The sequence below is a fragment of the Asparagus officinalis genome, chromosome 4 (assembly GCF_001876935.1).
Source record: "Asparagus officinalis chromosome 4, Aspof.V1, whole genome shotgun sequence".
NCBI lineage: Eukaryota > Viridiplantae > Streptophyta > Magnoliopsida > Asparagales > Asparagaceae > Asparagus > Asparagus officinalis.
The window spans coordinates 20181126-20205011 of record NC_033797.1 but is presented as its reverse complement, the minus strand read 5'-3'; the positions used below and the strand labels follow the sequence as shown (position 1 = coordinate 20205011).

Below are 23886 nucleotides of genomic sequence, written 5' to 3'. Positions count from 1 at the left end.
TAATGTTCCCAATGTTTGTGTATTGACTTTTTTCTTATGAGGTGTTACATCTTCACTAAACTACCGTGATGGACAAAAATGTTACGATAAGTTGATCTGTGAACGCATGTAACAACCATAAAGCAATCTCTCACCTTCTTCTTAACTATATTAGGATACTCAGACTATTTTATAACCTATTTATTGGCGTTATGACAAAATATATTGTGAAAGTAATAAATTAGGAACATAAAGAATTTTATATATATGAAATTAATATTTTTTTTTTATTGAAATAAAAAATCAAAGTCTGTATTTCAAGAAGTTTGTGTTGAACATCGGAAATACATTTAACTTCTTTATGAAATTGAACAACAAGATAAAAGATTAATGAGCTCAGGAACGATAACAACACAAAAAGTACAACTCTAGCCTGATGTCACAATCGAATAGATGATGAAGATACTACTCTAGAATTACCCGGTAAAAAGATAAAGGCGAGGAAGGATTGCTATTAGCTCAGTAAAAAAAATAAAATAGAAAGAATAAAAGATAATATTTTCTGAATATTTTATAGAATAGTTTAATTATTTTGAGTGGATTTAGAAATCTTTAGAAGGGAGTTTCATGAGCTTTTTTCAGTACTTTATATGCTTGTGCATATGCTTTTATCATATGGAAAGTATACTAGAGTTAGCATTAAATTTAATTTATAACTTTTATGAAGTCTATCAATGATTAGGAATAAATTTTATATTTTCTTTTGTATCGTTTGTTTGCGTCGAAAATTGATGTATTCATTGCGGTATTCATTACAACTTTAGTCGTTACAATAAAAACAAAAAGACAGTCTTTTTATAAGACTTTTACACAATGAAAACAAAAGTTACAACTCTCATCAAAACAAACGCAGGGATATCGTTTATCGTCTCCTGCTTGCGTGGGTGTCTTCGCCTATGCCGGGGTTTATCCGTGGACGACCGTCGATTAGATCCGGTTGTTGAAAATTAGGTAAAGCTTCGCCTTCACCGAGGGAGTGTTTGATTTGAAGCACTGAAATCGACCAAGCGAAATCAGGGCTCTTCTCGAGATTAAGACCAAGCTTAATCTCAAGGAACGGACGGACGGGGTTCAGATCCTTCGAATAGCTCCTTCTTTATGCCAGAGTTTGCCGGGATCTGATTTGCCTTCGTTGAAATTCGTGCTCCCTGACTCCTCAATCCAGCAGCACCTCCACGTCTTGATAATAAATCGCCCCCTGAGAAATGAGGCCCTAGGCTTGTATTTATAGGGCTCCGGATACAGATTTTGAGATAAGAATGAATGATCCCTCCTTATCTTCAGTTAATAACTGATTAACAACGTTTGAGGATGATATCAGATCAGTTGGGATGCTCAGGAACCAACAAATCCCGAGAAAACCCGTCAAAAACCGAACAGGGGGTCAAAACAGCGTGCGGATGAAATCTGACCCGCGAGGGGCGCGGGTCAGCGCGGTCCGACCCGCACGGCCGCGGGTCGGCGCGGTTCGATTTGCACGGGTGCGGGTAGTTCGGCCTTTGCGCTGAACTGTTTGGTGTTTTCTGATTTCTCCGGGACTTGTATTTTCCACCGTTTTACGTATTTAACCGTCTCGTTGACTTATACGATTTGCTAACTTGCTTCAGGCGCTCGTTAGCTTTTTTACGGCACTTGGAACTGATCGACGTGCGCGTGTTGATTGACACGTGCGAGCTGATTGACATACACGCGTTGACTGACACGCGCGAACTGATTGACACGCGCGAACCACTTGGTTCGTCGTTTCGCTTCATGCGCTTGTCGACGACAGATAATCCTCTTAGACTCGGATAACGACGTTCGTTGTCTTCTCTCCGTCTTGAGCTGTATTCGGGGACCTATAGGCATTTTTAGACGCCTACAGTTAGCATACTTTTAAGCAATTATTTTGCCTTATTGGTTTTAAACATTCACCTTCCTCATATAACACTGTTTTAATATTTTTACTTTTGTAACACTGTACTTTCTCAAGTAAAGCTTGGTTTCATGTCAGTCAAAATACTATAAAAATTCAAATTAGCTTCAAATTATATTTGTTTTTATCAATTTAAATATTAACATGAAAATTTACATTGGGCGTAGCCTATTTAAACAAACATCAAAGAAAATAACTAATTGTAATATTAAAGTTTAGAGATAAAAATGAGCATAAACTATTAAAGTAGAACTAAGAAACAAATATTAGTTATAAAATAAGCCAAAAATACTTAATCATGATATTTAACCACGTGCATTGCACGTATATAAAACCTAGTTATAATAATACATTCAAGTTTTTACTAAGTTTTTTTGTAATAAAATAAGGGATAATATTAGCTAGACTAAACATCAAATATTTCTAAACTATAAGAAACAAAAGTGTGAGGTCCCTCCTCTTGATAATGGTATCAAATTGACAAGTTACGATGCTTCAAGCCCTAAATTTTTGTTTCTAGTAGGGCTAGTTTGGTATTTGCTAGAGCTTGTAATAAGTCGCTTATAAAAGTAGCTTAAAGAAGCAATTTATATGAGCTATCAAAAATAGCTATTTGGGAATTAAATATCAAAAGCTACTCAAAATCAGTTAAAGTATTTTGGTAGAACCGTGCTTAATGATCACTGTTAAAAGATATAATGTATATAGAGTGTATAAACAAAAAAACCAAAAGCTGCTTTTGAAAGCATCCTCAGATTACTTCTAATAGCGTTTTTTTAAAAGTAGAAGGAATTTCAATGCACATGCCAATTTTTTTTTACCAAACACTATTATTAGCTACTTTCATAGAAATAATTTGTGATTTACAGTAGAGTTATCACTACACTTGCGATGGCTGTATAGAATGTACCCTTAGGGCTTGTTTAGATAGGGGGTAATCTACTCCTATATACTTAAAGTAGAATCTAAAGAATTACTATTCATGCTATAATAAATACTATAGTAATTCAAATCTATTCACCCATACTTAAAATTACTATTCATACTACAATAATTTACTATATCATAAACAGTAAAGCAAATCAAATTTATTAAAACTCGGATTTTTCTTTAAATATAGAGGAGCGGATATGATTTCTAAATCAAATGTATTAAAACTTGGATCATTCTTTAAATATAGAGGAGTAGATATGATTTCTAATTTTAAATATACAATAATTAAATCAAATGTTTTAAAACTTAAAGGGAGACAAGTTCAAAATGCAATGCTTAAAAAATAGGGGCCGTGTTTGGTATGGGGTGCACACTAGTGCGAGTAAAGGGAAGATATGAGAGACATTATCCGTGTTTGGGAAGTCATTTGAGGTAGTTAATTAGGGAGAAGTTATGATAATGGAGGGGATAAAGTTAAAATCCCCCCTAGCCATTGGGGTGTAATGGAGCGAAGGATATGGGAATGTCACTCTTAAAATAAGAGAGTATTCCACAAAGATAATTTTATCCCTTATATCAAGATGAGATTTAAATGGATGAAATAACATATAAGATATTTATGTTAATTTACATATATTTTATTCCATTCTCTTTACTTTATTAAACTTTTCCAAACGGGGTGAAATAAGTTATATTTTATTTTCCTTACTAATTTTTCAAATAAGTTTTACATATTTCCTTACCTTCCCTTAACTTAACTTATCATATGTTATCTTAACTTTCCTTCGTTAGGACAAGTCTTTAATATTGAAGGGTAAATAACACTAAATCCCCTTGAGGTTTGCAACTTTCACAACAAATCCTCCCGAGGTTTAGAAAGTGACACTTTCTCCCCCTCTATTTTTATTCTTAATGTATTAAAGTCACATGATACTCATGTGACTATTTTAAGGACCAAAAGATCCTTTACCATAATTTTCCTACTCCATTTCTATTTTTTTACTGCAGAGTTTTTTTTTCTTGTTTTTTACTTTTATTATTTTAGGGAATTCGAACCCTATAACTTATAAACTCCATAAAGTATAAAAATAAATGAATTTGTCTTGTTTTCTTGGATGATTTTTTAGGGGAGAATCAGTGAAATATAAAATTTTGTTCTTAGGGGGGGTTAGTCATCTAGAACTTAAAACTGGAACTGGGATAATTTATGGGAAAATTTTTTAAGGTATTAGTTACATAGAACTAGGAAATGAGATATTTTTTATAGTGTTAGTCAAGTAGAATTTTTGTAGAACTAGAACTGTATTATTTTTTTGGTGCGTTAGTCAAGTAGAATTCTACTAGAATTAGAATTGGGATAATTGGTCATAATTATCCCACAAATTATACTACATATATATATAACCATAAGTTCTCCTCTCTCAAATTATCCCACATATTGGAAAGAATACAATTAGGAAAAAAAGTGAAACACCGCCTCCCTCCCTCTTGGTTAGTTTCTCCGCCTAGAAAATTTCTCTGCCATGAAGTCAATCATCCGTTCATTTTTCTATCTTTACTTTGTTTTTGTGATGATTAGATCTTTTATTATTATCTTCAAGATGTATTACTTTATTGATAGCTTTCTGACGTTAAATTACTTTATTATTATTTGTTTGATCTAAGTTTTCTCTCCACAACAGTGGTTTAGGTTAAGAATATAGTATTGGTGGGTTAGTGCTAAATATATGCGAGCTATTTATGTTTTTTTTATAAGTTAGAAAGCAACTTTGCGATCACATTGATGATTAGATGTTGAATGGTTAATGGTGATGTCTATTATATTAAATCGGCTCAGTAAATTGATTGGGATATTTATAGTTCATCTGTCGATCATCTGTTTAGCGGCCATGGATGATTCCTGTGTACATTTCATTTATTTGCTGATTTGGTTTCAGCGATCATGATGAGATTGGTCCAAAGGGTTAATGGCTGAAAAATGCTTATTTTTCTTTCTTTGTGATGTTATGAGATTTGAACTTCGACATTTATGATCCACCGCTAGAAGCTTCACGAAATGTTGCTGATGCAGACGATGACTCCGATAAATAAGACAAGTTACAGACTCAACGACCAGCTGTAGGAGCTTGGAGAAATTCTATGACAGATGTCATGTGGGATGATAGAAGCCATATGGGATGATAGTCACTCTAGGGATTTAGATTTTTATTTATTTGTAAGTTATTTTATTATTTGAGATGAATAGTGATGCTTTATTGCATTATATTTTATAGTTATTACTAGAATTTGCTTATCAATATTATATTATTTTTAATATACAATTATTAACAATAGTAATTTATACCCACCATTACCCCCACCAAATTATCCTACCAAATTATGCAACTTCATAATATTATCCATCATTATCCCACCAAATTATCCTACCAAATTATCCCACTTTAAGAATTACCCATCATTGTTCCACTAAATTACCCCCGTGTCAAAATATTATCCCACTTTACCAATTATCCCAGTTCTACTTAAAAAGTTCTAGGTGACTAACCCCCCCTTAGTTCAATAGTTTTTTTATGACAACTACAAAATGGATTAAAAAAACTAGAAGATGAATGATGCGGGAGATAATTTAAAAAAACTCTAGAGGGTACTTTGATCATTAAGGGGTCACATAAGTATCATGTGACCCTATTAGATTGAGAACTAATAAGGAGGGGGAGAAAGTGTTACTTTCTAAACCTCAGGGCGAGATTTTGTCAAACCTGCAAACCTCAGTGGGATTTAGTGTTATTTACCCAATATTGAATTGTTAAATTCCCAGGCTGACCCATCTGTTAAATTGGGTGGGCCAAACGCAGTGCATTTTCGATTCCCATCCTAGCCCAACTTCAAAAATCCGTCATGGCCTAACTTCAATAGACCCATCAAAAAGCCCATTTGGCCCAACTTCAGTAATCCATTCATCCAATTCGCCTAAACTCTACACCTCTCAAACAAGCACGTTAAACAGAAAACCAAAACAAGCCCATGGCTCGAGCTTCATTGGGAGCAATGCCTCTCAAATTCTCCTCTCTCTTCAACAGGAAACCCCCCCAAGTCCTCATCTCCCTCTCCCCATTCTCCACTTCTCTCCATCGCAACGCACTGAGACCACCCAACATTCCTTTACCCAAAGATGAAGACCCCAGCTACAACAATACCCACAACGACAGCAGCAGGAGCAACCCATCAAGAAGGAGCCGCAACGAGCTCAAGAGAGAGGCTCGACGCTCGGTCAAATGGGGAATGGAGCTCGCCAAGTTCAACAATTCCCAAATCAAGCGCGTTCTGAGGTTTGATCGCCATGCACGGCAGCTGTTCGACGAAATGACTCTGCGTATTTTGTCATTCTTATTGTTTTTTTTCCTTCTTGTTTCTGTTAGAGTTGCTGGGCTTGATGAAGATGTGTTTGATGCTCTAATGCTGGTGAAGGTAAAATGGTTGGTTGCTTGTGGGTTTGGCTTTTTTGGGTGTTTTTGTTGATGGGGTTTTTTTTTTTTTTTGTATTTTGATGCAGAGATTGGGGCCTGATGTTCGAGAAGGAAAGAGGAGGCAGTTCAATTATATAGGTATGTGACTTTTGAATGTATTTGATATTTAGTTTATAAGATGATTTCTTTGCTATATTGTTTAGTATAAGAATTATTGCAGCATTTATTTAGCACTTTAATTGAACAAACGATCCCTTGACAACTCTTGATATTAATTGTAAGTTCAGGATCATGGTAGTCATATTCCTTTTGGATGCTGTACAAAAACAGTGTTGTGTATCAAATAACTTCATTTGTATGAAGTAATTTTTGCATGTCTTTAGAGTGCAAGTATGATGATTTTGGTATATTGGTAATGAGATTACACGTGACAATGTGGTGGGAGGAAGGTAAGGATTAATAAAGGGCAAAATGACCAGATTGGTAAATTTTGTAGAAGCTTGGAGACATGTTGGTATATTTTCTTTTAGTTTTGTCAGATTGGTATATTTTGTCGACTCCGGCGCCAATATAGGCCTTAAGTTGGGCCAGAGTTACTGTTTCGGCCAGCGCTGACGGGATTTCTTGCATAAAACCCCCTCATTAAAACCCCATCATGCTCCTAACCCCCTCCTCCCCCCCTCTCCCTCCTCCTCATCATCCTCTTCCTCCTCCTCCTCCTCATTAGAGTCCTCTTTGCCAACCGCACCCCAATTCTCAAAGGCCCTGTCAGTTTTTCCATCAAAATTGCCCCCAAAACCTCCAACTTGCCCTCTTGAACCAACCCCAATCCTCCCAATTACTCAATTCAGCAAATGGAGCTTCAATTGAGCCTTGGATGGGATACAAGACATCGGATTGCAGTTGGCATTGTGAAATGGTTGAGGTATTTGCACTTTGAGTGTAGCCCAAGGATCTTGCATCATAGGTTGAAGCTAGGGAATGTGATTTTGGATGTGGGTTTTGAACCGAGATTGGGGGATTATGAATTGGGGGGATTGCTTCCTGCTCGAGTCGATGCTTTGGGTTGTGAGTGTTATGTTGCTCCAGAGTGCTTCCAGAGTTGGCAAAGAGGAGGAATGGTCTAATGAGGAGGAGGAAGAGGATGATGAGGAGGGAGAGGGGGAGGTCAAAGAGGATGAGGAGGAGGAGGGAGAGGGGGGAGGAGGGGAAGGGGGTTAGGAGTATGATGAGATGAGGAGGAGGAGGGAGAGGGGGGAGGAGGGGAAGGGGGTTAGGAGTATGATGAGGTTTTAATGAGGGGGTTTTATGTAAGAAATCCCGTCAGCACTGGTCGGAAAAGTAACTCCGGCCAAACTTAAGGCCTATATGGTGTCGGAGTCGACAAAATATACCAATCTGACAAAACTAAAAAAAATATACCAATATATCACCAAGCCTCTACAAAATATACCAATCTAGATATTTTGCCATTAATAAAGAATTAAATTTGAATAAATAGAAGAAAATTGACTATAATTAAAGGGTTGTTTGGTATGATGCAATTGTAAATGCAACAAACACTGCATGTAGAAAATGTTGCATGGATCATTTTTTGCGAGAAAGTAACCTCAAATTCTTTATTTGCATATATGCATTTTTTTGTAAGAAATGTATTTCCAAATCCATGTCCAATGTTTTGTTATTGCAAAAATAGTTTGATTTGCATATTTTCTACAAAAAATATATTTTCATTGCAAATCAAGTGTTTGTTTATCTGAAATTGTATTTTCTACATTTCTGATTTCTTTTAACTAACTTGATGTTAGTGTTGTCAATGCGCAAGGTGCCATCCAGGGCGCAAAGTATCTTTACGCGCATATGCCCAAGGCGCAACGCAATGCGCGTGATGGGAGACGCATACCGCACATAATAAGATAGATAAACAAGCACGAAAGAACATGTTTAGAAGTTCACATAAAAAATTTGTTAGGATAAATAATATCTTATTACGAAATCACAATATAAGGTCTTAGTTTCTAATGTTAGCACATTCAACATAGTGGTAAAGTTCATAGTTTTTCAAATCAAATGTCAAATCAAGACTAATATACAAGCAGAATCAAATAGTAAACGATGAGTAGGTAGGGTCATCAATTGGAGGCTACTAAAAAAGCCTACTGGATTTATTTTATTTTTGAGATATGTGTTATCGAGTATAAAGATTCGATTGAAATGTTAACGAATAAAAATATGAGGCTATGTACTACATGCACCCCGCATAAAGTTAGGATGCTTGCAAGTTGCAATAAGTGTTGCTGCATCAAATGTGAACCGCTTTGCCACCGCCCCGCATCTTAGGACGCACGAGGCACAGTGAGACGCGCGCCTATGAAAACTTGTTGATGTTGTAACATTAATTTTTATTTTTTAAAATTAATAAAAGGATTTGCAATATTTGCCCATAGCTAGAATTTCTTTAGCTGTACAACAGTTTTTCCACAAAAATTACCATTGTTAATTACCTTGTTGCTAACCAAACACTAGAAATTTAAATTTGGCTGTGACATTTTCTATTGAACCTCTATTTTGGTATCAATTCTGTTAGACTAAGTTAGACGAATTCGATTCCTTCTTTTTCTGCTTATGTACTCAAATTTGTACTTCTTCTAATTTTTTGATAAGTCTTTTAATTTAATAGCTAGCTATGTTACCTAGGTACTTCTGTTAGGAAGCTCTACATATACCCGGCATGTACCGGTACCTGTACTTGAATCTCTTAGACATTTTTTGAATATATGCATGTGTTTATTGGGGGGTATACTCAGTTATATAATATAAGTTCTAATTTAAAACATTCTTCGTACACTTCTTGGATATATATTCTACATTTCACATCTATTTCTTATATATTGATATTATGTAAATAAAAAAATAACATTGATCTTTCCACATGCACTTGGATTGGAGAGGACCATTTGCAAGTGGGGACAATTTGAATAAGTAGATGGGAATATGGGAATGAGTCACATCATTATCAAGCACAAAGTTTGACACACAAAAAATTTGCCGTGTCCCGTACCTGTGTTCCTGAACCCATACCCCTACACATGCAACCTAAATAGCTAGAGATTGACTTGGACGGCCCTCCTTTGTGTTTTCTATGTGAAAAGATAAGAAAATGGCTAATCTTGCTTGTCTTGTTTTGAAATTAAAGTACTTAAAGGAGCTAAAGTATTCCTACCGGCGACTTATGATATTAACCGCGAATTTCCAGTGTTCGTGCTTATCTATGATTCAGGTTGATCTAACGGTTCAAACCACTTTCCATGCGAAAAATAATGATGCAAAACGACGTGATGCAGGTACGAAGATCAACAGTAATAATGTTTCACCAAATCAGCGATCGATCTAGGCAAGAAGCTCAAGAATAAAGTGTAGCTTTCGATGATTTTTAAACAAAAATTGCTAATGTACTAAGTTCAGACCTTTGTAATTTATTCAGATAACCAATGTAATAATTTGTTCTCTTAATACAGTTCGACTCGTAATATTAGATCGCAAATATACTTAGCAACAGAATCGCTCACTCACTAATCAAACGGAATACAACACAATCGTAATTGATATTAAAATTGATAATAGCATGCACGCAATAGCGGTTTCGAAAATATTAGGTCGATAGAAAAATAAACCTTCGTCGGGCTGAACTGGTTCGACGTGGTGGACCTCTGGATGTGGTGTAATAACTCCGAATCTGAGTGACAGAAGCTCTCCTCCGAGGGCTACGTAATTAGGATGAAGTGGCATGTCTGGATGAAAACGTCGGTGCCATGAACTAATTCCCAAACGGCTCTTTATGCTATCGGCAATCTGATGAGTCACGCGTTCGATGTATTCGGATACAGTCTCGAACGCTGATAGTCGAACCATGGGGAAAGCTGTAAATCAACTATACCAGTCTCTGGATCAAGCACGAGATTATAGTCTTCAGCGTCGGGATAAGCCATACACCAACGGGTTGCAGAATCGAGATTCTGATCAGTGAGATTAGGTCTGGGTTGGGGCCTGATCCAACTGAACCTGGTTCGAGTCTGAACCAACTCCAATCAGATCCAAATATAAATGGGCCGAATCTGTTCAGAAGAACCGACTCCGAAGATTTGTTCGGTATGACTTCGGGGCGTATGATGGCGGCTCGAGGGAAGGAGGACAACATGGTGGGGTTGTTAAGGCCGTGCCTGAGTATGGTGGACTGTTGCGGAACGGGGAACGTGACGTCATGTGAGTGGGGCGGCAACGCAGTTGGGCGGCTCTGCCGGGGCCTGCGGCATTTTAGGGTGGCTGAAGAGGAGGAGGCGACTAGAGAAAGTGACGGTGGCGCGTTTTGGGAGCGCACGGAGAGGAGGGTGGTAGGCGTTGGCAGGCAGGAGAAGCATAGGGAGGTTGCGCGGACTGCTGGCTGCGGACGGAGCAGGGAGGAGGTGAATTAGCGCTGCCGTTTTGAGGAGATGGGGTCGGGTTTCGTGGGGGAGGAGCAGGCGCAAGGGGGGAGGGTGCTCGGCTGTGTGAGGAGAATAATAGGGGAAAGGGGTTTATTTTGGAACAGTGATTTTATTTTGGCTGTTGGAAAATTAACGTGGAGAAGAACACTGAAAATAAAATTGCCTAAGGTTTCACACCTTAATTTAGCCAATTCAATTTTTCATTCAATCTTCAATAATTCATTTCTGATTACAAGAGTCTTTAAATAAAGAAAATTACAGATTTAGAAGATTCTATAAATCCCTCAAATCTCTCTCATAATCAAATACAATCAATTAGCTAATTAACTATCAAATAAAATCAAAATTCAAAATTCAAAATTCAAATTAATTATTATAATTGAAATCAAAACCACAATGCTGAAACATGAGGACTCCTGCGCTGATAAACTCGACAAAAATCTCGTGCACACGTCTGAATGTCCTTATCATTCTCTTCGGGTGGGAGAGAACTCGACCCTGTTGAGTGTAAATCAGGACGACTGTCATACTGCTCAAGAAGATCTGGATCCAGCCTCTGTAAGTCACCCCTTATGTAGCACGGACACGGATCCGACATGGCCATCCGACACGCCGACACGAGACAAATCCTAAAAAATACATAGGATACGTGTGTTATACACGTGTGTCCGACACGGATACGACACGACACAGTTTCATGTTATATGTGTCCGTGCTTCATAGGTCACCCCTATTGAGTCAAGTGTCATCAGACTCAGGTCGTCCTTTTCAACGTACCAAGTACCTGCGGATACTATCATTGCTAGTAGAAACAATGTTATCATCAATAATAATATTAATGTCATGTGCTGTATATGTGGGTGATATCTGGGGAAGTGGAGGTAAAGGGGAGCTCTCAGAACTAGGTTCAGGTGTAGGCTCATCAACCAGTGGGTTGTCAGAGTTAAAATGGGGGCGTTTGTACTCTACTAAATCCTTAATATTGAAAGTCGAATCAATATTAAAACCTTCAGGAAGGTCGAGAACATAAGCATTATCATTAATTTTCTTGAGAATTTTAAAAGGTTCTGCACTTCGTGCATGCAACTTTTTAACAGTCCCCGGAGGAAACCGTTCCGGACGTATCCGGACCATCACATAATCACCAACACTAAATTCTTTAAACCTCTTTCGTAGATCTGCTCGCATTTTATAGTTAGCATTGCTGTCATTGGTCTTTATACTGATTTCTTTATGCAAGTCATGAATGCGAGATGCAAATGCAGATGCTGATTCAGATACTCTATGATGTGCAGACACGGGGACAAGATCTGTATTCTATAGGCTGTCTAGGTTTGTAACCATACACGATTTCAGCTGGACTGATACCTGTAGACCTATTAACGGAGTTATTATAAGCAAATTTAGCAGTAGACAGATGTTGATCCCAATCCCTAAGATTTTCGCCAACTAGCGATCTCAATAGGTTACCTAAGCTCCTGTGGACTATCTCAGTTTGACCATCAGTTTGGGGATGAAAAGCCGTTGAGAATTAAAGCTTAGTTCCCATTTTGTGCCAAAGGGTTTTCCAGAAATAACTAGTAAATTTAACATCCCTATCAGACAATTGTTTTTGGTAGTCCATGTAGTTTAACAACTTCGTTAAAGTACAGTTTAGCCACATGAGAAGCGTCAGAAGTTTTGGGGCACAGTATGAAGTGGGCTATTTTGGAGAATCGGTCCATAACAATAAGGATAGAATCGTGTTTTCTAATTGTCTTCGGGAGTCCTAACACGAAGTCCATACTGACATCTTGCCAGGGATAATTTGGGATAGGGAGATGAGTGTACAAGCCAGTGTTCTGCTTACGTTGCTTAGCTAGTTGGCAGGTGTGACATCGACCCACTAGCCTAACAACGTCTTCTGCTTACGTTGCTTAGCTAGTTGGCAGGTGTGACATCGACCCACTAGCCTAACAACGTCACGTTTAATACTTGGCCAATAGAAACGACAGGTGTGACATCGACCCACTAGCCTAACAACGTCACGTTTAATACTTGGCCAATAGAAACGACATTCAATTGCTTCGACAGTCTTGTTATTCCCAAAATATCCTGCAAGGTCTCCAACGTGTAATTCCCAAATCAAGAATTCTCTTAGAGAGGTGTCGGGAATACACAAGTTGCGAAGATGAAAAAATATCATCCTTCAGGAGAAAGCTATCAATTTTACGGGTCACTTCATCATTCAGCAAAGTATAAACCTCGCAAAAATCAGGGCACGATTCATACTGTTCTTTGACTTTCTCAAAGCCAACTACTTCCGCACTCATGATTGAGAGAAGGTGCATGCGGCGACTGAGTGCGTCGGCGGCTTTATTCTCTACTCCCGTTTTATGTTTAATCGTGTAGGTGTAGTCTTGAAGGAACTTAACCCAACGACTGTGTCTAGCATTCAGATTCTTTTGAGAGAATATATCGAAGGGCATCGTGGTTAGAATATATAACGAATTTTTTCGGTAGCAGATAATTACGCCAGTGACGAAGAGATTGTATCACCGCATAAAATTCTTTATCATAGGTGGAATAACGTTGCCTTGTATCATTCAGCTTCTCACTAAAGTAAGCTACAAGATGTCCTTCTTGAGATAGAACTCCACCTATACAAATACCAGAGGTATCGCACGTAATTTCGAAGACCTTAGAAAAATCAGGCATGCGCATAACAGGTGCCTACGACATTCTTTGCTTGATCTCTACAAATGCCTTGGTAGCAGCTCTTGACCACTCGAACTCACATTTCTCCAAGCAATCGGTAATAGGGGCCATGATGGTGCTGAAACTTTTGATTAACCGACGATAAAATATAGCGAGTCCGTGAAAGCTTCGAACATCTCTGATGTTCTTGGGTTCGAGCCATTCTTTGATAGCTCTAACTTTCTCAGGATCAGCGGATATTCCTTCAGAGGAGACCACAAATCCTAGAAAAATAACTTGGTGTGTAAGAAAAGTACATTTCTTAGGATTGACATAGAGCAGTGTTTTCAATGCGCGAGGCGCAATGCGGGGCGCAAAGTCAGTTTACGCGTACATGCGCAAGGCGCAATGCGATGCGCGCGCCCGAGCGAAGCGAGGCGCACTCTAGACCATAAAATTTTTGAAGATATACAACTATACAAGATGCATGAAAAAAATAAATATTTGTGAAATTTCACATGAAAATGTCAAGGACTCAAGATAAAATATATACTACCGGATCACAAGATAAAGTTTTAATCATTAAAGCAAATCAAGATGTCCATCAAAACAAAAAAACTAAGCAACTAGAACACTTCCAAAGTTCACTAACATCAAAGCAAAACAAGCAATCTAATTAAACAAAGTAAATAAGTAGCAAAATAATAGCCTAATGATTCTAATCATCCTCATTAACATCATCATCATCCCCTTCTAAGGGTATATCCTCATCTTCAGTCTCCTCCTCATCATTAAACTCCTCTTCATCTTCTGACTCAGAAACTGGCTCCCTCCTCCTCGACGAAGAACCAATACCACTCGAAGACCCTCGAAACCTATTAGTCGATCTTAGATACATAGAATCATCTTCTTCAGCTCCCATCGCATCTCCTATGACACCATATGTAAGATTGTCCTCGCCCTCCACTAAGTCATTCTCTGCATTCTCACCTTCACCGAACTGCCCTAACAACCATTCATTGCTTTCATCTATATCAGCCAACTTAATCGGATCAATAGAATCTCTGCAGTCATATCTCTCCTTTAAAGCTTGGTTGTACTTGCAGTAAACTAGATCTTGTAGCCTCTTATGATCCAATTTATTCCTCTTCTTGGTGTGTATCTGTAATTTATACAAATCAATCAAATCAATTTCCATATCTCTAAGGGAATTAAATCTATTTTGTTCAATAAAATAAAACTAATCATACTTGCTCAAAAGTACTCCAATTTCTTTCACAGCCGGAGGAGCTACAAGTAAGGCTGAGGACTCTAACAGCAAGCTTCTGCAACTCTGGTGCTGATGCACCATAAGACTCCCACCAATCAGCTGTCAATTTAAATAGACTGTGATTAGTAGTGTATTTCTTATAAAAAATCTAGTCAATTGAGAGTTTATATTATGCATATTTACCTGGAGACTTCTTCTTTCTATTTCTCTTAGCTATCTCCATACCAAAAAGACCCCCAGCATGCCTGTATATATCCAACTGCCTATCAACCTTGTCTTGGTCTTGTGTGGGCACCATCTTCTCAATGACTTGATAAAGACCTCTCATCACTTCGTCATCCCCTTGGATGTTTGGATGGTCATAGAAAAATGCAGGATTAAGGTAATATCCTGCAGCATGCAAAGGCCGATGAAGCTGATCCTGCCACCTCTTATCAATGATATCAAATACTTCAGAATATTTTGAAAGATCATCACCAAAGGTTTTAGCAATAGTCTCCTTAGCTCTATCCATCGCCTCATAAATGTATCCCATAGCAGGCTTTTTGTCACCATCAACAAGTTTCAGAACACCAACAAGAGGAGCCGTCAGCTTGAGAATACGAACAATGTTATTCCAGAAAGATGGCATATGGACTATCCTTTCAGCTGATTTGCCCTTTGAATCTCTTGCCCACTTACTTTGCCTCCATGTCTCCAAATTAAACATCTTTCTGAGGTTATTTTTCTGTCGATGGATGCTTGACAAAGTCATAAATGATGTGGCAAATCGTGTCACCGCTGGTCTAAGAAGCTCTCTGCCATTAGTTTGACCTCTCATCAGCTTCAAAACCCACGCATGTGAGTAGATGAATCCAGTCAACTCCATAGCTCGACTCAAGGTTAGCTTCACAGATGGTAGTTTACCAATATCCTTGAGCATGAGATTAATACAATGAGCAGCACAAGGAGTCCAATATAAATGAGGATACTCTTTTTCCAATTCCGCTCCTATAAATAAAAAAATAAAAAAAGATCAATATCAGAGCATCCTAACATAGCATTAGCAAAGGATTCATAACCAAAATAAAATTTACCTGCATATTTGAGACTAGAATGGTTATTCGTGACGATCTGAACAACATTCTGAGGTCCTATGAGCTTAATCTGCTCACTAAGTATCTCAAACATTCTGTCACCCGTCTTGATCTCATCAGACGCATCAATAGATGAAAGAAACACCGTACCACGAGGAGAGTTCACAAGAAAATTGATCAATGTTCTCCCCTTTCTGTCACTCCAACCATCTGACATGAAAGAACAACCTTTCGTAGCCCACACCTCTTTATGAGGTTGTATCAGATCATCAGTGTATTTTTTCTCCTTCCTAAGCAAAGGCTCTCTCAAATGGTGTAATGTCGGAGGAGGCAAGTTAGGCCCAAAAGCCCCCACGGACTTTAACATGATTTTGAAAGATCTAAGACGAGCGGCATTAAAGGGAATGTTGGCTTGATACCACCACCGAGATATGTCTTGATGCACTTTAGCCACTGCATCTTTGTTGAGGCTTTCTTCAATACACGATTGTCTCAACTTGCGCCTTCTTTCATCCTTGGCGACCTCAAGAGCGGGATCGAATGTAAGAAATGCATCCATCGGCCCCTTCCTCTTTGGGCCTGTGGAAGATCCCGCACTGTGCATGCCAACACTCCCTCTTCCTCTTGCCGTTACTGAAGATGACCTAGGAACCGCCGAGCCTTTTCCTCTATCTCTATGTTCTTGTACTTGTTCATCTTCATCCTCCTCATCATCAATTTCCACCATGTTCTCATCTCCAAGTTCGGGGAGATATTCATCTATAGCTTGTTGTCTTTTAGCCATCTTTTGTCTTTCTTCATAATCTTTTAGCTCTTCAACCACATCGGGAGGGACTTTTTGACAAAGACTCACATTTTTGCGTTTTCTATCCGTCCCGATTAGATGCTCTTTTTTGTCGGGATATGCCGTCATTTGTGATCTTGTTACAAAATATGCACTTATGTTTATTGGCATTCCCTTCATCAACTAATGAAGTATATTTCCATGTAGGATCTTGTATATTGCTAAATTTTGTTTTCCTTCTTTACAGGTTATAAATGGCGAATCAAGTTTTAACTTTCAAGTCAACTAATAGCAGTGTAGCACTACACCTAGCTCAAATAGCAAGAATCAATACTCGCAGTCTCGCACAAGAAATCAAATAATAGCACATTTTCAACAATTTTGACTGATATGTATTATGTTATGTAATATGTATTAATAAGAAGCAAATAGTACTAGCAATGTTCATAATTTCATGAATCTGCAATCTGCACATTTCAACAGTCATACATATGCACATTTAATTTAAGATAAGATAAATCTCCCCATAAATCTCTCTTTGTAAAATTAAAAATCATTAGCTTATAATTATGATCAAACATTAAGTAACTGTAATCATAGCTTATTATTAATCAAAATAGTCCACAAATCACTTTAATAATTACCTAATATCAATTAAAAATCAGTTTACTTCCTTACTATCTCAATCATTAACAGTCAACTGAGAAGAAAAAAAAAGAAAAAAAAGACACAGAACAGATGAAAAACACAGCAAAAAAGAGAATAAAAATTGAAAAAATTGAAAAACAGAGAAAGGGAAACAAAAACAGAGAAAGTGAACAGCAGCAGCGGAAAAAAAAAAAGACCGACTTTTCTCGTCGTGATATGAAAGTAGAAAATAAATGAAAGAAAAGAAAAGAAAAGATGAAAGAAGAGAAAGGGAACAGATGAAAAACAAAAAAAAAGTGAAAAATGAAAACTCACCTTTGTTCGTCGAGCTCGCGGGTTCTCGTCGTCACCGAAATCGGCTTTTCCTGTTCGTCGCGGGTTCTCGTCGTCACCGAGCTCGCCGTCCCCTGTTCGTCGCCGGTTCTCGTCGTCACCGAGCTCCTCGTTCCCTGTTCGTCGCCACCGAACACGAAGAGAGACAACGAAGTGAAGACTGAAGAACCCTAGCTGCGATCTGGTTTGCCTTTTTTGGTTTTTTGGGTTTAATTTTGAGTCGGGTTTCTACCCGTTTCCACCCGATATCCGCATTACATGAGCCCATTTGCCTTGAATTTCCGAGGCGATCGCCTTCCCAGAGGCGGTGAGGCGCTCGAAGGCGCACTCGGGCGCGCGCTTGGGGCAAGTGCAGCGCCCCGTACCCCATGCGGGGCGCTATTCCACCGCGCCGCACCGCCTTGCGCCTGAGGCGCGCGCCCGACACCGCCTTTGAAATCACTGCCTATTTCTGTATTGGAGCCGAGCTCACGGCATTTCGAGACACTTCATTGGAAAGGAAATCTTGGGGCACGCACTCGGGCGCGCGCTTGGGGCAAGTGCAGCGCCCCGCACCCCATGCGGGGCGCTATTCCACCGCGCCGCACCACCTTGCGCCTGAGGCGCGCGCCCGACACCGCCTTTGAAATCACTGACATAGAGTTGCTCTTTTCTTAACACATCACAGACTTGACGCAGATGGTCCACATATTGCTCACGAGAGTTACTGTAGATAAGGATATCGTCAAAGTACACCACCAAGAATTTTTCGTGAAAGGACGGAGTACTTGAGTCATCACTCTCATAAAAGTGCTTGGAGCATTAGTCAAGCCGAAGGGCATGACCATTCACTCGTACAATCCATCTTTCGTCTTGAAAGCGATTTTTCATTCATCACCAGGACGGATGCGAATCTGAGGGTAACCACTCTTAAGATCAATCTTAGAAAAGATAGTGGCTCCAGACATAAGGTTAAGCATATCATCCAACCGAGGAATGGGGAAACAGTACTTCACCGTGATCTTGTTAATTGCGCGGCTATCCATACACATATGTTATGTTCCATCTTTCTTGGGCGTCAATAAGGCGGGGACCGCACAAGGACTCATGCTTTCTTTCACAAAGCCTTTCTTCAATAACTCAACTTGCCTCTTCAGCTATGCATGTTCATTTGGGTTCATCCGATAGTGGGGCAAATTGGGAAGGATAGCTTCCGGGACTAGATCAATTGCTTGTTGGATGTTACGCATCGGGAGTAATTGGTCCGGGAGGTCCTCAGGGAAGATGTCAGAGAATTCTTCTAACACAAAAGCTGCTTTTGGGGGAACCATATCAGAAATATCCTTAGAAGCTTCTCTAGCAGCAAGAATGAAAAATGGGGCTCCTTTGGCTAATTCACGATCAATCTCTTTGATTTCGATTAGGTTAACACCTTTGGATGACTTGTCTGAGTTGGGTTTCTTGTCATTACCCTTCGGTTGAACCGAAAGGGTCTTTACCTTCTTCCCATTGTGCTCGAACAATATCATATTTGACCGTTCAAAAATGTGAACGTCGTTATCAAACAGCCATGGTCTTCCAAGAATAACTTGGCCTACATCCATCTTTAGAACATCGCACCACACCTTGTCCTTAAAAATGGCAAATTGAAAAGGGACTAAACATCTCTCTTGGATATGGAGTGCAGTGTCGTTAATCCATTATACTTTGTATGGATTAGGATGGCGTACAGCCTTGAGGCCAAGCTTGGCGATCACAGCTAAGGAGACCGCATTGATACAACTTCTACTATTCACGATCACTTTGCAATTCTTATCTCCAATCTTTGTGAACGCATGAAAGATAGAGGTACGTCTCCAATCATCAATAGCTTTGGGTTGTGACATAGCACATCTAACAACATATATAGGAGGGATTTTGATTTTTCTAAGACAACCTAGGACAGTATCATCGACATCATCCTCAAAATCATCAGTATCATCGTCAACTTGATGGACAAACTCGTCGCTGTCAAGTTCAGGTTCATATTCGAATTGGCCATCGATGATAACAACCTTGTGACGGGTCGGACAGTTCGCAGAAATATATCCATACCCTTAGCATTTGTAGCACTTGACGTGAGGGCCAATCTTGGAGAAATCTCTCTCTGGCTCCTTGCCTTTGGGGTCGACTTTAGGCTGGGAAGAACTAGGGTTAGATCGACTAGGAGGTTGACTAGAGGTAGTGGTACGGGAAGACTGGGAGGAATGAGTTCTAAAATCCCGACTCCTATGAGATTGATGGGATTTGGCTTCATCTAAATCTTGAACTAATGTGTAAGTTCTCTCAAGGGTGTCTACTCCTCTAGCAAAGAGTTCAGTTTGGAGGTCGCTTCTCAATCCAGCTCTAAACTTTGACAAGACTTTCATCGGCGCATCTTGTTCAATGGTGCTGCATCGAGTAAATAATTCGTCGAATTGTGCAACGTATTCTTTCGCAAATATGGTTCGTTGAGTGAGACGACACCACTTATCGAGCAATCGATGATAAAACGATAACAAGAGGTATTTCTATTTCAGTTCGTCGGTCATTTCTCACCAAGTTGTAATCGGTAATTCACCTCTAATATGCCTTAGCGTTTCGAGGTTGGTCCAATATTGGCAGGCGGGTCCGGTGAATTCATCGCTGCGAACTTGACATTTCGGAGTTCCGTCAGGACGTACCAATCGAAATAGCGATCCATGTTTTTCAGCCAGTCCTGAAAAGCTTGTGGGTCGAGCTTTCCGTCAAAGATTGGTGTGCTGACCTTAATGCTCCTCAGGTATTGCGCATCCGGGTCAGGCATAGGTTGATGTGGTGGTCGATGAGCGACGTGCCCATAACCTTGGCCTTACAGCGACGGGGTTGCAACACGCGCTTCCTCGATCCTAGTGAGCCTTTCGTTGGTGTCAGTCAGGGCCTCGCAGTTAGCTCTGCTCTCTTGGGCTAAGTTACCTACTTGTCTTGCTAGCTCAGCGATTTGCTTAAGGATTTCGGAGAATTCGGGATTTGTACTACCTGACATACTGGACTTACTAGTTGATCTACTTGACTCTCCTAATCGATAGGATAGACCCGTGCGAGTGGGCATGCACTAACAAATAGATGAGATGAATGAGTACACAATAGCTAAATGAGATGACTGATAAATTTTTTTAATTAAAGACTCAACTAAAAATAAAATAAAAATTTCCTAACTTAGAACCATATTCTGATACCAAAAATGATGCGAAACGACGTGATGTAGGTACGAAGATCAACGACAACAATGTTTCGCCAAATCAGCGATCGATCTAGGCAGGAAGCTCAAGAATAAACTGTAGCTTTCTATGGCTTTTAAGCAAAAAAATGCTAATGTACTAAGTTCAAACCTTTGTAATTTATTCAGATAACCAATGTAATAATTTGTTCTCTTAATACAGTTCGACTCGTAATATTAGATCAGCAAATATACTTAGCAACAGAATCGTTCACTCACTAATCAAACGGAATACAACACAATCGCAATTGATATTAAAATTGATAATAGCATGCACGCAATAGCGGTTCCGAAAATATTAGGTCGATAGAAAAATAAACATTCGTCGGGCTGAACTAGTTCGACGTGGTGGACCTCTGGAGGTGATGTAATAACCCCGAATCTGAGTGGCGGAAGTTCTCCGAGGACTACGTAATTGGGGTGAGGTGACGTGTCTGGATGGAAACGTCGGTGCCACAAACTAATTCCCAAACGGCTCTCTACGCTATCAGCAATCTGATAAGTCACGCTTTCGATGTATTCGGGCACAGTCTAACGCCTGATAGTCGAACCACGGGGAAAACTGTAAATCAACTATATCAGTCTCTGGATCAAGCACGAGATTGTAGTCTTCAGCGTCGGGATCATCCATACACCAACGGGTTGCAGAGTCGAGATTCTAATCAGTGAGATTAAGTCTGGGTTGGGGCCTGATCCAACTGAATCTGGTTCGAGTCTGAACCAACTCCAATCAGATCCAAATATAAATGGACCGAATCTGTTCAGAAGAACCAACTCCGAAGATTTGTTCGGTGCGACTTCGGTCTAAGGAGAGGCGTACGATGACGGCTCAAGGAAGGAGGACATCAGGGGGGTTTGTTTGAGGCTGCCTGAGGCCGAGGGAAACTCGACAGTGACTACTGGGAAGGGGAACATGGCGTGTGAGTGGGGCAGCGGGTTGGGCAGCTCTGGGGCTGTCGGAGTTTAGGGGGTGAAGAGGAGGAGGCGACCAAAGGAAAGAAGGACGGTGGCGGTTTGAGGAGCGACGGGGAGAGGAGGGGTGGAGGCGCGACAGGAGGAGAAGGCAGGGAGGTGGTGGCGACTGCTGGCTGCGGACGGAAGCAGGGAGGAGCAGGGTAGCAGTTTGAGGAGATGGGGTCGTAGTTTCGTGGGGGAGGAGCAGGCGCAAAGGGGGGAGGGTGCTCGGCGGTGTGAGGAGAATAACAGGGGAAAGGGGTTTATTTTGGAACATGGGTTTTATTTTGGCTGTTGGAAAATTAACGTGGAGAAGAACACTGAAAATAAAATTGCCTAGGGTTTCACACCTCAATTCAGCCAATTCAATTTTTCATTCAATCTTCAATAATTCATTTCTGATTACAAGACTCTTTAAATAAAGAAAATTACAGATTTAGAAGATTCTCTAAATCCCTCAAATCTCTCTCATAATCAAATACAATCAATCGGCTGATTAACTACCAAATAAAATCAAAATTCGAAATTTAAAATTCAAAAATTTAAAATTCAAATTAATTATTACAACTGAAATCAAAACCACAATGCTGAAACATGACGCATCCTGCGCTGATAAACTCGGCGAAAATCTCGTGCACGCGTTTGAATGTCCTCATCAAATAACAGCAACAACAATTGCTTCATCCCAAATTTTTAGTGTTGGCTGCATGAATCTTATTTTTCCTTTCAGTTCTGCAGAGAGCTATTTCCTCCAATTAGTTACTCATTATCATAGTTTCAAATCAAATTCTCTTAAACATACCTCTACTCCTCATTTCTCCATTAAACTTCTTCTAACTGGCGCATTTGATGGCTTCCATTGCACAAGATCAAACCATCTCAAACAATCCAATTTCCACATGAGCAAAGAATTCTTTCTTCCTTTAATTCTGGTTAGCTAATGAATGTCTCTCTGTGATTTATGACCATATGTATTGTCTCTATCGAGATACTCATTCCTATAGTTCAAAGGTGTATTAGAAGATACTGTTAACTTAAATTACCTAAATCTTGATACATGAGAAGTGATTATTAGTGAACTGATGTATAAAACACTAACAATCAGCTGGTCCTAACTCTGTCATTTTGTATGAAACATTAAAGAGTATGATAATCAAATGTAAAGTTGTAAACAGACAATTGAACTATTTTTTGTATAGAAATAATATCCGTCCTTATTTGGAAGTTTTTTCTTGCGGTATATCTCTCTTCATGTTCTTATCATCAGTTAGATGGGGGAGCCAAAAAGTTCAATGATGCTGATGGGTAAGTGGAAATGCCATTTCAAAGAGGCAAGAGGCTCGCTCCCACCTACACTTGTTGGGCCGTGAGAGCTTTTGATCTTTAATTTATTACATCTTAAATCAGTACCAAATTTCAATTGACATGTATAGAAATAGTATTCATCCCTATTTAAAATTTTTTCTTGGGGTATATATCTCTTCATGTCTTTAAAATCATAGGTAGATGGGTGAGCCGAAAAGTTCAACGATGATGAGGGATTAGTGGAAACTTCCATTTCAAAGAGGCAAGAGGCTCACTCCCACCTTTACTACTCTTCAAATTGAGCCTTGAGTGTTTCAATCTTTAATTTATTACATCTTAAATCAGTACCAAATTTTAATTGAGGCATTGAACTTGGGTATTGATTAGTTTTCTTGAGCAAGGACTTGATTGTCCACTGTGTTATCTAACATTAACTTATAACAATCATATTTACCAAAACCAAGTTTTTCTAACAATCGTGCCAATCTTTCTGACGATTGTGGTATCCAAAGTTACTGGCTGATATCTCTAACCGTCTACGACGGTCTACTATCAGCTGTTTAAAAAGCATAACAAATGATTTACCATTCTATGGAAAATTGAATGTACTTCCTTAGGCAATTGTCCAGGAAAATGCTTGAAGTTGGATCAGTGTGCACGATTTCTTTTGCACATTTGTAGGACGGATTTTACTATTTAATCCTTATCATAGCTCAAGATGGTATAAGAAAAAAAAAAAGTAGCGA

At 39.2% G+C, this 23886-nt stretch overlaps 2 protein-coding genes across 2 annotated transcripts in view; one reads left to right on the top strand and one right to left on the bottom strand.

Annotated features, from left to right (window-relative positions):
- Nucleotides 5857-23886, top strand: part of LOC109836864 (UPF0307 protein ECA0281) — a 21836-nt gene continuing 3806 nt past the window's right edge. Inside the window, exons 1-3 of the mRNA XM_020404900.1 lie at nucleotides 5857-6216; nucleotides 6307-6355; nucleotides 6441-6492. Coding sequence (XP_020260489.1) covers nucleotides 5912-6216; nucleotides 6307-6355; nucleotides 6441-6492 — 406 coding nt within the window. The 5' untranslated portion in view covers nucleotides 5857-5911. The remainder of the gene's footprint in view (nucleotides 6217-6306; nucleotides 6356-6440; nucleotides 6493-23886) is intronic.
- Nucleotides 13328-16852, bottom strand: LOC109836862. The gene is made up of 4 exons (XM_020404899.1): nucleotides 15861-16852; nucleotides 14968-15774; nucleotides 14765-14883; nucleotides 13328-14676 (listed from the first exon to the last, which is right to left on the bottom strand). The coding sequence occupies exons 1-4, from the start codon at nucleotides 16822-16824 to the stop codon at nucleotides 14233-14235; spliced, it is 2334 nt and encodes a 777-aa protein (XP_020260488.1). The 5' UTR covers nucleotides 16825-16852; the 3' UTR covers nucleotides 13328-14232.